This window comes from Pseudorasbora parva, chromosome 8 (genome assembly GCF_024679245.1).
Source record: "Pseudorasbora parva isolate DD20220531a chromosome 8, ASM2467924v1, whole genome shotgun sequence".
NCBI lineage: Eukaryota > Metazoa > Chordata > Actinopteri > Cypriniformes > Gobionidae > Pseudorasbora > Pseudorasbora parva.
Window position 1 is genome coordinate 39690167 of NC_090179.1, and position 14743 is coordinate 39704909.

At 38.4% G+C, this 14743-nt stretch overlaps 2 protein-coding genes across 3 annotated transcripts in view; one reads left to right on the forward strand and one right to left on the reverse strand.

The window, feature by feature from the left end:
- tnfaip1 (tumor necrosis factor, alpha-induced protein 1 (endothelial)) overlaps positions 1-14743 on the forward strand; it is a 70615-nt gene that overhangs the window by 22134 nt on the left and 33738 nt on the right. The gene's annotated exons all lie outside the window — the stretch shown is intronic.
- Positions 1-14743, reverse strand: part of timm50 (translocase of inner mitochondrial membrane 50 homolog (S. cerevisiae)) — a 42468-nt gene that overhangs the window by 5718 nt on the left and 22007 nt on the right. Inside the window, exons 5-8 of the mRNA XM_067451241.1 lie at positions 11270-11328; positions 11061-11180; positions 5181-5285; positions 4147-4245 (exon numbers count right to left, since the gene is read on the reverse strand). Of these exons, the coding sequence (XP_067307342.1) occupies positions 4147-4245; positions 5181-5285; positions 11061-11180; positions 11270-11328 (383 nt within the window). The remainder of the gene's footprint in view (positions 1-4146; positions 4246-5180; positions 5286-11060; positions 11181-11269; positions 11329-14743) is intronic.

Sequence of the window (14743 nt, forward strand, 5' to 3'; positions counted from 1 at the left end):
CCCCCCAGAAACGGTAAATGCTTAACCCAGTCAGCGTCACTGTGCAACCCAGTAGGCTATTATAATCTCTTGGAGAGATATTTTATATTAGATTTGATATTTTCTGATATATTCTATCTGCTGTCCTACATGTCGTTAAAATAGACTGAAGTTTGGATTTTTCCCTTAGGCATAGTGCTGCAGCCTAACAACTTGAAATAGGCTATAGCTACTCAATCATTATGGCTAATTTGTCTATAAGCAACATTGTAGAATATTTGAGTTTATTTAATTTTTAATTATCATTATTATTAGGCTATGTGCATATTTATTTAGAACATTTAGCTTATTACCGTTTGTTACCCATCGGGTTGTAGCCTAACTGCCAGAGAAGGGCTAAATTTAATTTGCATGGTGGTAGTTTTTACCATTTTGTTATTTTGGCTCGAAAATTCGTTGTTTTGGAAATATTAACTGAATTTAGAAATGCTTTTAAACAATTTTTATTAGCCTAATTATAAAAAAATGAATTAAGACAGCGTTTGGAAATTTTGAAGTGCATGCATAAACAATATTCCTAGAATCTTTGTTGTTATTGTGACATAAAAGTAGAAAATTTATAGTTTTTAATTATGTATATCACCTAGGCTATCTGTATCATATGGCAAAAAATGACAGAGTGAGTTGTTACCGCTGTCATGAAGGAACAAAATGCGGCGGCGCTTAATTTCGTTGGACAAAGGGTTAAAGAAAACTATAATGTCATAGTTAGGCTATGTTTAAATATTAGCCTATAACATAATGTTTTAATTAAATAGCCTAACTGTTTGTAGGCTAGAGGCCTATTTAATAAAGACGTGAACAAAAATCGTGGGTAATGGGTTGACGTGTGTAACGTTTTTCTTTTCACAATTAGACAGAATTGTCAAATATTCAGGTTCATGTTATACGAGCTGAGAACTAAACTTCGTTTTGGGGAAATATTACAATCCTGACCACTTTTACAGTCTATGGGCTCAGAGAGATGGGGTATGCAGCCTGGTGCTATAATGGAGATTCCAGATCGCTCTTCTTTGGTCAGAACCATGGAGAACGACCGCGGACAGGTCCGTCCTATGCACCGAAACAGCAGCGAGCGCAGACACAGAGCGGCCAGAGAAATGGAGGAGCGACTGCAGTAGGCTATGGTGTTTGTGCAAAACTGCGGAAAAACTGCAGAAAAAGAGCGGGTGTTGAAACCTGTCACCGAGAAAAGAGAGGGTGTATCCCCCACGGATGAGACGCCCCTGTAGCCTAGCCTACATGTTGTCAATGCTCTAAAGTGACTTTCTGTTTCTTTGAAAAAAACTTTGGACCACTTTTAATCCTGCGGTATTCTACCCGTTATAATGTAGGCTATACTTTCGTTATAGCATTGTCAATCAGGTACAATTTTATTAAGAAATATAAAATAACTATACCGTAGCCTACAGTAGAAGAATTGCAGAATTACAGTGTAGACCTACAGAATTATGCCAAAAATCGAAAGCGCTATATAGAAGGCAGAAAAAAATGATTTTTTTTGTTATTTTTTAAAAAATATATAATTTTTTCATTATTTGTTTTAAATTAATTTATAACACTTTGTTAAAACTGTAGTTTTAAATAATGTTCAACGCATTGTTACCTGCAATTTTAATTCCTGTGTAAATGCATTTATGCCGCTTCAGAGAAGGATTAAACGGTCTGTGTAAATGCACATTTTTAGGATTTTATGCCGCTTCAGAATCGGTTTCTGTGCCGCGTTTGCTGTGTAAAGATGCCTCTACTTTGATTTATTCATCCAAAATTCTGTGATATTTTTCTGCATTGCAGAAATTCCAAGGCCCTACAGAAGGCCATCCTGAGAAAAAGGGCGCATCCGTGAGTTTCATATAAATACCAGAGAACTCTTCCTTCATGCATCATTTAAAGCGATCAAGTTCATGCTGGCCTAAAAATGCATCATGGCATTGTAGAATTTGCTTTCACTGTCATTCTTGTCACCACCAGTTTAATTCTTATCACCTTTCACGTTTTTGTTACTTAACTGTATTAGACATGCGTTCTTGTTTTATATGCAGCTTTAAACGTTTTTTTAGTTTAACTCTTTTTATTAATATTTTTCAATCAGAGATTTGTTATAAAAGGGAAAATACAGAATTTGTTTCAGCTTAATGATCAAGAAATCCAGGTAGAATTAAGCAAAAGCATTCCTTACTCTCTGGATTAGTTACATACAGACAAAATGAGAAAAAATAAATAAATTAAAATAATTAAAAAAAACAACAACAAAAAAAACATGCACCTTCATATAGAGTCTCTGGAAAATCATGTGGATTTGTTCTGATTTACCGACCATTGTGAATCTGATTTTTTCTATTTGAATAAACTGCAACAAGTCATCCATCCAATGGATATTACTGGGTGGGGAAGGATTTTTCCAGTTCATTAATAAGCCTCTTAGCAATTATTAAGCAGAATGCTAGAGCATTTGATTGGAGAGGTGATAAGGACACTTTAGCAGGATTAAGACCAAATATCGCTACCAAGGGTCACGGCTCAATATCTAAAATAAAAATATTAAGAGATTGATCTTTGAAAGTTTTTCCTTCTTAATTCTTCAAAATGAAACTCATTGAACTCCATTTGTTTTCTCCTTCCCCCCTCCCCTCCCGCTTCTGAGAGCCAGATGGGAGGTGAGGGAGGGAGAGAAAGAGAGAGAGGGGAGAGAGAGAGAGAGAGAGAGAGAGAGAGAGAGAGAGAGAGAGAGCGAGAGAGAGAGAGAGAGAGAGAGAAGGGTGAAGCAGAGTGAAATAAATGGGGGTTGGCAGAAGGTGGATGGAGAGAGAGTGCTGATGGGGGTCTGGTGGACAAGGCCAGACAGGCAGTGGTGAAATGTGACCGGAGCGAAGACCTATTGCACAAATACGCATGCAAACACTTATGTCTACTTCTGTACAAACAGCTATCGAGTAAACGTGACCGTACGAATAGAAAATCGCTTCGATTCGGCACATCAACAATAATTAAGCCTGGATAACATTGCCGTCTGAATGTAATTTTGTGTTTTCTATTTGAATATCTTAAAATGTAACTTATTCCTGTGATCAAAGCTGAATATTCAGCATCGTTACTCCAGTCTTAAGTGTCACATGATCCTTCAGAAATCTTTCTAATATGCTGATTTGCTGCTCAAGAAACATTTCTGATTATTATCAATGTTGGAAACAGTTGTGTTGCTTAACAGTATTAAATTCTTACAAAAAAGACCTTACATTTATAATAACATATTTATATAATACCTTCCAGCAACATGTGACACTAATATAACCATAGATGCTAAAAACTGATTTGATTTGCACGCTATAATGCAATTGTAAACTTGATCGCAAGCGTTAGATGTGCATTCATAAGCCTAATGAGGAGAGGGCTTAGGTAACGACGGACGGCCTAACGAAGGGGAAAGGAGGGGGCAGAAGGTTAATGAGGCCTGCGAAGAGCGAAGGGAGGAGGAGGAGGAGAGAAGGAGGGGAAGAAACTGCCATTGTCTTGGGCTGTTGAGAAAAGAAAAAAGGAATAAGGACATAGCAGTGGGGAAATCAATGGGCGAACAGAAGGACGGCATGCAGCAGAGACACGGGGGGCATCGCGCCATAATGTTGCCCGGGTCACTCAGGAGAGGGGGCCCGTGGGGCGGGGATCTTGAGCAATAAGATCAGATCATACTGTATTACATACACATGGAGGAGCTTTACTCAGAGCCATTCGTAATAAATGAGGAAATTAGCAAATGTATGGTCACCACATCCGGATTGCACATTTCGAAACTATGAATGGATTTCCCCAAGATGTGTGGGCTTTATGTAGACCAAACTATTAGCATCTGTACAAGAAAACAAAGCATATGGTCCTCCTTTTGGACTGGCGATACAAATATTTCAGATGTTTGCAACATATGGCTTATCTCAAGTGATTCTGTGGCCATGTAGGGGTGAAATACCAGACGGGTGAATCTAACCGTAAGCTCCGGACACTGTTTACAAGAACAGAGAAGTGTCCTAAATACCGAGAGAGTGTTTGCGCACAACACCAACACTGCGTGGTACTGGGAAGCAGATCTAAGGGCAAGCAGATTGTGAAGTTTACCTTAACGTGGTGGCCCTCCATGTAGCGCGTGGCATCCCGAAAGAGCCGGTATATCACGAATCCCTGAGGATCTATACTGTCAATCAAGGGATACGCCGTCTGCCCACAAACAAACACACAATGTTGCATTCAGGAATAATTTTTTTCATGAAGTGTTTTACAATGACAGCTAGCCCTTTAGTGAAGATATATATTATGCCGGGGAAATCACGACATCTAAAATTACTCCTAACATCATCCCCGGTTTCACAGACAAGGCTTAAGATATGCATGTTTGAACTATAAACATTTTTTTTTAATAAAAGGAATTTGCACGGATATTTCTTAAAATACATCAATGCCATTGTTTTGTCTCAAGATCCACATCAGTAATGTTTTTTTCTAAAATATACTTAAATGCCCTAATTGAACAAAGGCCTAATCCTGGCTAAGTCTAAGCCCTATCTGTAAAACCGGGCCTATATTATATATATATATATATATATATATATATATATATATATATATATATATATATATATATATATATATATATATATATACCCATAAAAAATGCATATAAAATATGCTAGTCTCTCTAAAATTTGGGATGTTTTAAAAAGTGCTGAAAAGCTGAATTGACTTTCGCATGCATTAGAATAAAACAAAGCAGCAGCACTAAAAGGCCGTTCAATCAAAACGAGGCTCATTTGCATGACTTTACAAGTGTGCCACACCAACACAACAGCAACAGCAACAGACACACACAAACACAAGCAGACTGAAGCTTAGCAGAAAGGTCTCACTAATAGCATCATTTAGGAAACGTTATATTTCAGCACAAGACGACGTGTTTGTAGAATCAACAAACATGTAGGTGTGCCACTGTATCCAAAATAGCATCTATTGTAAGTGGGTTTAATGCGAAGCATGGCTCAAGAAACTTTTCCTTTCAGTTGGAATTGAAACAATGCATGCAAAAACAAAAAACAGGCCAATCGCAATGGCATTATTGTGGTAAATAGCGATTCCTCCTCACCACCCCTGAGACTCACCATGCCTGTCTCTGATGTGAAGATGACTATCTCGTAGAGCGGGGCCAGTTGCTGGAACAGATAGTCTATGCCAGGCCTCTTCTTAAAACGCCAGCCTGTGGCCAACTAGAGGCGGCAGAGGAGATCCATAAAACATTAAAACATATTCTACATATTTATAACTTATATTGAAAGTTTCTACATATTTATTAGGCCTAACTATAGAGCTTAGATTTATTTCACATAATTTTTTTATAGACTAGACTATAGGCTGATTCAGCAAATAGTAAAATCTTAGCACTGACGAACCCAACACTAAGTTCAGTCAGATTCTTCTCCAGTATGTGGAACCACTGTGTTTTAGCTTAGCTTAGTGTTTTAGTAAATGTGTGATATTGTTTGTATTTTTTGTTGTTGTTGTGGTGTTTTTATTGGTATTACTGTATTGGTTTTACGTGTTTTTGGACCGTGTGTGTCCTGAATAAAAGTTTTGATTGATTGATATAGACAATTAATTTTTTTTTTTTTTTTTTTTTTTTACTAGACCATTTGCAAAAGTTTGGGATCAGTTAAAATTGTATTGAGCAAGGCCAAGGATGCATTAAACGGATCAAAAGTGACCTTGTTACAAAATTGTTCTATTTTAAATAAATATTTTCATCAAAAAAATGTCATCAAAAAAAATTTAATCAAAAAAAAGCCTGGAAAAAAAAAATCAGTTTCCGCAAAAATATTAAGCAGTCATTTAAGCATTGATAATAATCCTAAATGTTTCTTGAGCAGTGAATCATGATATTAGAATGATTTCTGAAGGATCATGTGACACTGAAGACTGGATTAATCAGGCTGAAAATTAAGCTTTGATCACAATAATAAATAACAGTTTTTTTATTTCAATATATTATAAAATATTTTAATTTGTAAAAATAATGTTTTTATTGTATTTTTAATCAAATAAATGCAGCATAAGAGACTTCTCTAAAAAGATAACCCCAACCTTTTGAATGCCAGTGAATTAGGGGTGTAACGACGCACTCGTGTTCGATATACAGTCTTGTTCAAAATAATAGCAGTACAATGTGACTAACCAGAATAATCAAGGTTTTTAGTATATTTTTTATTGCTACGTGGCAAACAAGTTACCAGTAGGTTCAGTAGATTGTCAGAAAACAAACAAGACCCAGCATTCATGATATGCACGCTCTTAAGGCTGTGCAATTGGGCAATTAGTTGAAAGGGGTGTGTTCAAAAAAATAGCAGTGTCTACCTTTGACTGTACAAACTCAAAACTATTTTGTACAAACATTTTTTTTTTTCTGGGATTTAGCAATCCTGTGAATCACTAAACTAATATTTAGTTGTATGACCACAGTTTTTTAAAACTGCTTGACATCTGTGTGGCATGGAGTCAACCAACTTGTGGCACCTCTCAGCTGTTATTCCACTCCATGATTCTTTAACAACATTCCACAATTCATTCACATTTCTTGGTTTTGCTTCAGAAACAGCATTTTTGATATCACCCCACAAGTTCTCAATTGGATTAAGGTCTGGAGATTGGGCTGGCCACTCCATAACATTAATTTTGTTGGTTTGGAACCAAGACTTTGCCCGTTTACTAGTGTGTTTTGGGTCATTGTCTTGTTGAAACAACCGTTTCAAGGGCATGTCCTCTTCAGCATAGGGCAACATGACCTCTTCAAGTATTTTAACATATGCAAACTGATCCATGATCCCTGGTATGCGATAAATAGGCCCAACACCATAGTAGGAGAAACATGCCCATATCATGATGCTTGCACCTCCATGCTTCACTGTCTTCACTGTGTACTGTGGCTTGAATTCAGAGTTTGGGGGTCATCTCACAAACTGCCTGTGGCCCTTGGACCCAAAAAGAACAATTTTACTCTCATCAGTCCACAAAATGTTCCTCCATTTCTCTTTAGGCCAGTTGATGTGTTCTTTGGCAAATTGTAACCTCTTCTGCACATGCCTTTTTTTTAACAGAGGGACTTTGCGGGGGATTCTTGAAAATAGATTAGCTTCACACAGACGTCTTCTAACTGTCACAGTACTTACAGGTAACTCCAGACTGTCTTTGATCATCCTGGAGGTGATCATTGGCTGAGCCTTTGCCATTCTGGTTATTCTTCTATCCATTTTGATGGTTGTCTTCCGTTTTCTTCCACGTCTCTCTGGTTTTGCTCTCCATTTTAAGGCATTGGAGATCATTTTAGCTGAACAGCCTATCATTTTTTGCACCTCTTTATAGGTTTTCCCCTCTCTAATCAACTTTTTAATCAAAGTACGCTGTTCTTCTGAACAATGTCTTGAACGACCCATTTTCCTCAGCTTTCAAATGCATGTTCAACAAGTGTTGGCTTCATCCTTAAATAGGGGCCACCTGATTCACACCTGTTTCTTCACAAAATTGATGACCTCAGTGATTGAATGCCACACTGCTATTTTTTTGAACACACCCCTTTCAACTAATTCAACTAATTGCCCAATTGCACAGCCTTAAGGGCGTGCATATCATGAATGCTGGGTCTCATTTGTTTTCTGAGAATCTACTGAACCTACTGGTAACTTGTTTGCCATGTAGCAATAAAAAAATATATGAAAAACCTTGATTATTCTGGTTAGTCACATTGTACTGCTATTATTTTGAACAAGACTGTATATATCACGATACTGAGCTCATGATACAAGATGTAACCCAGATATTTTAAGCCAACATAAAGATTTTTTTTTTTTTGATTTTGTATTATTATTAAAATATTATTATTAGGACCACATATTCCCCCATTGTATCATTATAGATTTATATTCAACATTATATATAGTCGTTTAAATGTAATGTCACCGAAAAGCTGTAAACGTACATTTTTTCCCCTCACGCATTACTTGTGCTTCCAATACATACATTATCACTCCCAGTGCTCGCAGCGTCCTGCCTCTCCCGCTATTAATGCACTATATACATATAAGAATAAACCGTCTAAAATGCTCTGAACAATCATACTACTAAATCTAAATGTGATCTGGTGATTTAAATGTTGTTTGCGTTTTGACTTTGAGGAGTGTGTGCGCGTCAGATGATCAACACAATCCGCAATCACAGCTCTAATCGCAAGAAAGCTCATGACCACTTAAACTGTAAATGTTTAGCTCATCTAAGAATTTTAATTCTGCATTTATTCACTCTCATGTTGTTTTCGCGTGTCAAGCAATCATTTGAACGTCCGCGTTTACTACAGTATGTGCGTCGTTGTAAATCTGTTCATCATAAACCATCGTTCGTGTTTCTGCAGAAGACATGGATTTGGATAAGACACTCGATTAGTTATTTTTACGGATTTTTTGGGATCTTGAGAGGTATAATGGACTTTAAATGGAGGGACAGATATCCCCCAGGTTTCATAAAGAATATCTTCATTTGTGTTTTGAAGTTAAACAAAAAACAACATGATGGTGAGTAGCTACATGATGACAGTTTACATTTGTAAATTTGTGTTTGGGTGAATTATACCTTATAAATAGGCCCACTACAGCAAGTTGAGCCTCGGATAAAACATATAGTTTCCATCACCGATACATATCGTCACATTTTTATATCGTGGTATATCGTTTAACACCCCTACAGTGAATATATTTTCCAGTGCATTTTTCTCAATGTTAGCAGTTCCTTGCTAAAGTGAAGAAAAAATAAAAAAGGAAATAATACGTAACAGATTTTTGCTGGTAGTCTGCTAAAGCAGCCCACCGCTGGCCGCCTTGTGCCATTAATGACGTGTTTCGCTCATAGAAGTTTCAGATTTCCTGAATTTGTTCTTTAGACAGCTCATCTGGAATACATTTATAAATAAACATGATGCTAGAAAGTGTTTCTCAATCCTTTCCTGGAAGCCTGGCTATTCTGATCATTGGTCTGTAGAAAGGCAGCATAGCTGAAAGCAGCATTTCACATCAATTGTTTAACTAATTCTTCTTTCCTGTGAGACATTCCAACTTCTCTTACGGATACTTTCATGATGTTTTTATCTGGCACAGAACACCTACATCTGAGTATACATGTCAAACAAAGCCAAAAAGGGTACAGTCACAGACAAAGCTTCACTTGAGGTTCAACAAAAATCACTGTGCTGTGTGCCACGGTAACAGTCTGCTGAGGTGTGTCAGATTACAGGTGGGCTATGCTCCACCTGTCACCTGTGTGTGGCCCTTCCCTCACAGCTGGCCAGGTAGAGAGAAGGAGGGGGGGCAGGTAAGGGAGGCGACAGGTGGTTCGCCCAAAACAGTGCTCCAGATGGCTTCATGTGATAAACAGGAATTGATAAGGATAGTCTGTAATAAACTAAGGGTCGTTTAATAGTAAATCAAATAGCGACACTTTATTGCAGATGGCATCTGAGTGTGCAAATATACACACTATACAGAACATCACGTGCACAAATATGCACAGGCGCAGCTGTGTTCAGATTGGAACACCCCTAGGCCTGCAGTGAGGAGCTAAACATCCCCCCAAAAGTGTAGATTTTACCAGGGATTCAGTCTAATGATATGAACTTGCATTAAGCTAATGGTTCTCAAACTGGGGCTAGGCTATAGTGTGCAATCAGAATACTGTTATGCAAAAAAAACCTCTTCAGGGTGATACAAAACCCAATTGCATAATTATCCAGGTTATTAAAAATATTTTTCTGTACAAAAGGGGGGCCTGTCAGAAGAGGTTTGGGGGGGCACTGCATTAAGCAGACTGAAACAATCTAGATTTAAGAATCATTTCATGTTAAATAGAGATCTGCAAAGTCTTATGTCCCACAGCTTAAAGTGCCTCATTTAGATGAGCAGCAGACATGCTAAACTCCATGTAAAACTATTTTAAGCAGCATTTCAATTATTTTATAATTATTATATATGCAGTATGGAAGCCCATTTTTAAATCAGAGAACAAAATAATGCTATCTATGTAATCAATCTATCTATAGCCCCTTTCACACTGCACGTCGGACCCACAATATTCCCGGAACATTGCCGGGTCGCCTTCTGTGTGAAAGCAACCACGTCCCGGCATTGATTACCGAATTGAACCCGGATCGGGGACTTAGTAATATTGCGGGATTCGACCCGGGTCGAGGGCTGTGTGAACAAAAGCCAAAACTAATGGCGCAACGTGTACGTAGTTATCGTGCGACTCCTAGAGCTTGTATTTTCAATAATACAACCCTGCAGTGCCAGAAGAGCTAGTCTGTGTTTTAAACGCAGAGAGTGTTCGTATACAAAAGAAACTAAAATGAAACAAGCAGAAATGTGCGAAAACTGGACACAAGTCGAGACCACGGAGCTCCTTACTATCCGCGCTGAAGCTGAGATCGCTCGCCGTTTTACGTCACATCCGGATGTCACGTGTCAACTCGTTTCGGGACCGTTATAGGTTGTGTGTGAAAGTGCACATATTACGGTATTTCGCCTACAGTGTGAATGGGCCAAATCTAGCGGCCCGGGACGCATTATCTGTGTATTTGCCGGAATCGCAGTGTGAAAGGGGCTTATGTATCTAATAATGATCAAGTAAAAAAAAAAAAGTTGAACAAAGACTGAAAGTGTTATTTATTCCTGTGATTTTAAAGCTTTGTGTTTTTTTAGCATCTTTACTCCAGTCTTCAGCGTCGCATGACCCTTCAGAAATCATTCTAATATGATGATTTGCTGCTTAAGCAACATTTCTCACTATCAATGTTGAAAATAGTTTCTCTAAGGAATAGAAAGTTGAGATACATTTTTTTGTAACATTACAAATTCTTTTATGGTCACTTTTGAACAGCAGTGTTTTTTTTGGTCATTGCTTGACCCTTTAAATGCAGATGCTAGTTACTTTAATTGAGCTGTGACACCTACCGACCACTCTGGATGGAGGAGGACATCGGTGATCTCCAGCACTAGAGTGTATGGAGGCTGGTAATAGGGTTCTCGCAGTGGGTCTGGGAGAAGCTTTGGGCTTGTGGGCTCCATGATCATCTACAGAGAAGCAGAAAGATAACTTTTTTTGTACCTCAGATGCTTTCTTGTGAGGATATAAAATTAGAATATTTTCTGTAGCCTCTAACCTGTCGGTAATCTTTGAAATATTTGAAGGTTCTTCTTAGTTGCTGGATGACGGGAACATCTAGAGGACAAAAATAAATAAATAAAAAATAGATTGTTTAAAAGTAAAAAGCATAATTTTTCTTTAAGCTCCTTGTAAGTCTTCAACTTACTGTATAAAATACAAGCATTAAATGTGAAGTAATTTTAAATAGGTTAGGGCTTAAGGGTAAAAGCCACGTCAGCACATCAAACAATAATGATCACTTCAAGACACTATACAACATCCCCACATCATTCAAACTAAAGTGATTAGGCCCATTTTCTACTTTAGCTCCCTCCAATCGCCACATGCCATATGCCGCCTCAAGCAGCAGAAAGGACAGATAAAGTGGCGGCACAGGTTCCACGCGCCTCCTGCCTGGCTCGCCATGCATCTGTTAAGGCAGCTACCCCGCCAAGGGGCCCCATCATCAACATCAGGGCACGGGGAAGGAGGCTGATTGGGGGAGGGACGATACAAACTGCTTAAACACCCTCTCCTCCAGCCGCTCGAGCCCTATCCCTCCTTTTCTCCCTTTGGATTAGTTTGGAGGGGGAGTGTTTGCACTCTTTGAGGGAGCATGTGCCTATTGGCAGCCTCCAGTGGAATAAGCTTTCCCTTGAGGCTAATGAGCGACACGAGATTGACGTCTCCTCATCATACTTATGTTGAAGAGAGACAGCTGTGGTGTTAGTAGGTTCCGTAAACATGATATCAGCATCACAGCTTTGTTTCTGAAACGTAAAGGATTAATGAAGAAAACGCAGCCCTTTTAGACAAAACACCTGTTGAACAAGGAATAGTTGCTCCGTGAAAGTGGTCCATGAAAACGCATTTAATGAAACGCCACAAGTCAATATGCGGCTCTCAAATCAAACATGGCATCTGAGGTGTATGAATCACTTTATTTAGAGAGAACTTACATTTTGTTGTGCAAATAATACAAAGCAACCATACATCTTTAGGAGACTATAATGGCTCATTTCCACCGAGCGGTACGGTACAGTACAGAATTATTCCCACTTTTTTGGGACCCTTCTGTTGGGGAACCTAAAGGGTGGAGCTAGACTCACTGCAGAACGTTGATTGGTTGACAGAGATTCGTCTTTTTCGCGTGCTAAAAGGGAAATGATAACACAAGAGGTGCCATTCTCTCAAAATACAGTTGAAACACGTTTTTGTGTCTTGTGACAAGCAGACACATGCCGAAAAGAAAGAACTAGATCTGCTGCATGTCCTCCATTATTGTTTACCGTCGCTTTCTTCTTCTTGCAAGAATGATATTGAATGCTACTTTCCAGCATACACCACGCCTATCAAGTAAGGGAACTGTTGGCGGTGGAAACGCAAGCCAGATCAGGACTTTCCTGAATCATACTGTACCGCTCGGTGGAAACAAGCCATTATTTATAGAACCAATATTATGGTGCTCTTCTGACTTTGTGTCACATTGCACACCAAGTTAAAACAAAATTGATAATTATTCTTGTCTCCTTTTGTGTTCAAAAGAAAAAAAAATAACAGCATGTTTTTGGAATAGCATTACGGTTAGTAAATAATGACAGATGGTGCTGAATAAAAGTACCCCCCCCCCAAAAAAAAGGGACCCCAAACCTTTGAATGGTTGTGCATTTCCTAAAGGAGTGTTCAGAGAAAGTTTATCCTCCTCACATCGACCTCAGTCGTCGGTTTAACAGGCACACATCTGTCTCGGCATAAGTCCTTCCTTCGCCACAAGTCCGAGATCAATACAAAGGGTGAACAGTTGCAAGAACCGTTACCAAGACTGATCCAAGATGACACCGGAGAAGCAGGGAACAACTGGGTGCACTTTGAAGAGTCTCTTGTGCTAACCTTGTTTGTCAGTGTAAATGGCGAGGAGTCCCATTGTTGCTTCACAGAGGGCCTGTGTCTCTCTGGAGGGATGTCCATTGAGTCTCAGGCGAGGAGGGAGGGAGAGGAAGATCGATGGCTAGGCCTCTGGACACAACAAAGGCCTCCTTTAATCCTGCACTGGGTTAGCATATGCTTCGCTAGTTTGCCAAAGGCCATTACTCAATTGCCTTTCTTCCATCCCTTTCTTTGATAGCCTCTTGCTTTTTTCCCTCCCTGTCAATCGCTTCTTTCTGCAGCTGTGAAAAGTGGTCTTTAGGTGCCTCTCTCATTGGTGTGATATGGGGACCTAACTGTTCTGTGGATAGAGTACCAGGCCCGTGCTAATGTCTTCCTGGATGAGCTACAGCTGGTACATCACGCCCTCTAAACACAATGTTATGGTAAACGAGAAAAATCACAAATCTACATAATCGCTCCCTAAAACTATAACTCTACAATATTACTAGGGGTGGGACAAAATATTGATAGGGCAATATATATCGTTGGCCTTCTCCATGCGATATGAAAATCTAAACGTTGGCTCCAAATATTGATATTTTAATGAATAAAATTAGGAGCTCTAAACAGATTTCCCTGCCCCCAGTGTTTATTAAATCATGGCTCCTCGAGGTGGCGCTCAACGTGTGAATGAGGTAAACATACTTATGTTAAATAGCCTTAGGAAAATATTTTTTAACAGGATGGCGGACAGCAGTGAGAGTAAAATAATAGATGCCCTTGCCACGCTTAAGTCCAAAGTCTGGAACACCTGCACTTAACCTATTCACAGGTATTTTGTTTTCATAGTCAGACAGATATCATAATAGGATTGTCTAGCAATATATTGATTATCGCAGGATTGCTGTGTTGTGATGGTATTGTGAGCCATGTATCGTGTATGGTCCTGGAGGGCCGCTGTCCTGCAGAGTTTAGCTCCAACCCCAATCAAACACACCTGAAACAGCTAATCAATGCCTTTATAGGACCTTCCCTGCGTCCCAAGGTTATTATAGTTTTGCTTTTTGAAATTAGTTTTTATTTTAGTATCGTTTTCAATTTTGCTACAAATTTCAGTTTAGTTTTAGTTAGTTTTACAAATGGTTTTTCTAGTTTTAGTTTAGTTTTTATTTTGCAAATACATTTCTATTTAGTTTTTATTTATTTAGTTTCAGTTTTAGTTTTAGTAATTATAGTTTAGCAGAGTTACCATAATGAAGTGTAGAGACCAAATCAAGGTTTTTAATTTCAGCAAATTTTAATGTTTGCAGAGATTAGAGTTTAATCTCACTAAACATCCTTAAGTGAAATAACTTGATAAACGAGCATTATTGTTTATACTCAGGACGGTCTTACAAAACATGCATAAAGTTGGGTCTTCACCTTTGAGCAAAAAAGCTTGAGTCAAACTATGACCTATACGAACAACGATCTGGAGATTAAAAATGAAAAATTATATTTTGATATTAAAAAATTATATTTGATATTTTTGACATAGGCTAATATTCAGAGGATCTATCTTAAAGAATAAAATCAATGCAACGTAAAAAATATAAAAGTAAAAATTATAAATTCCAGACAA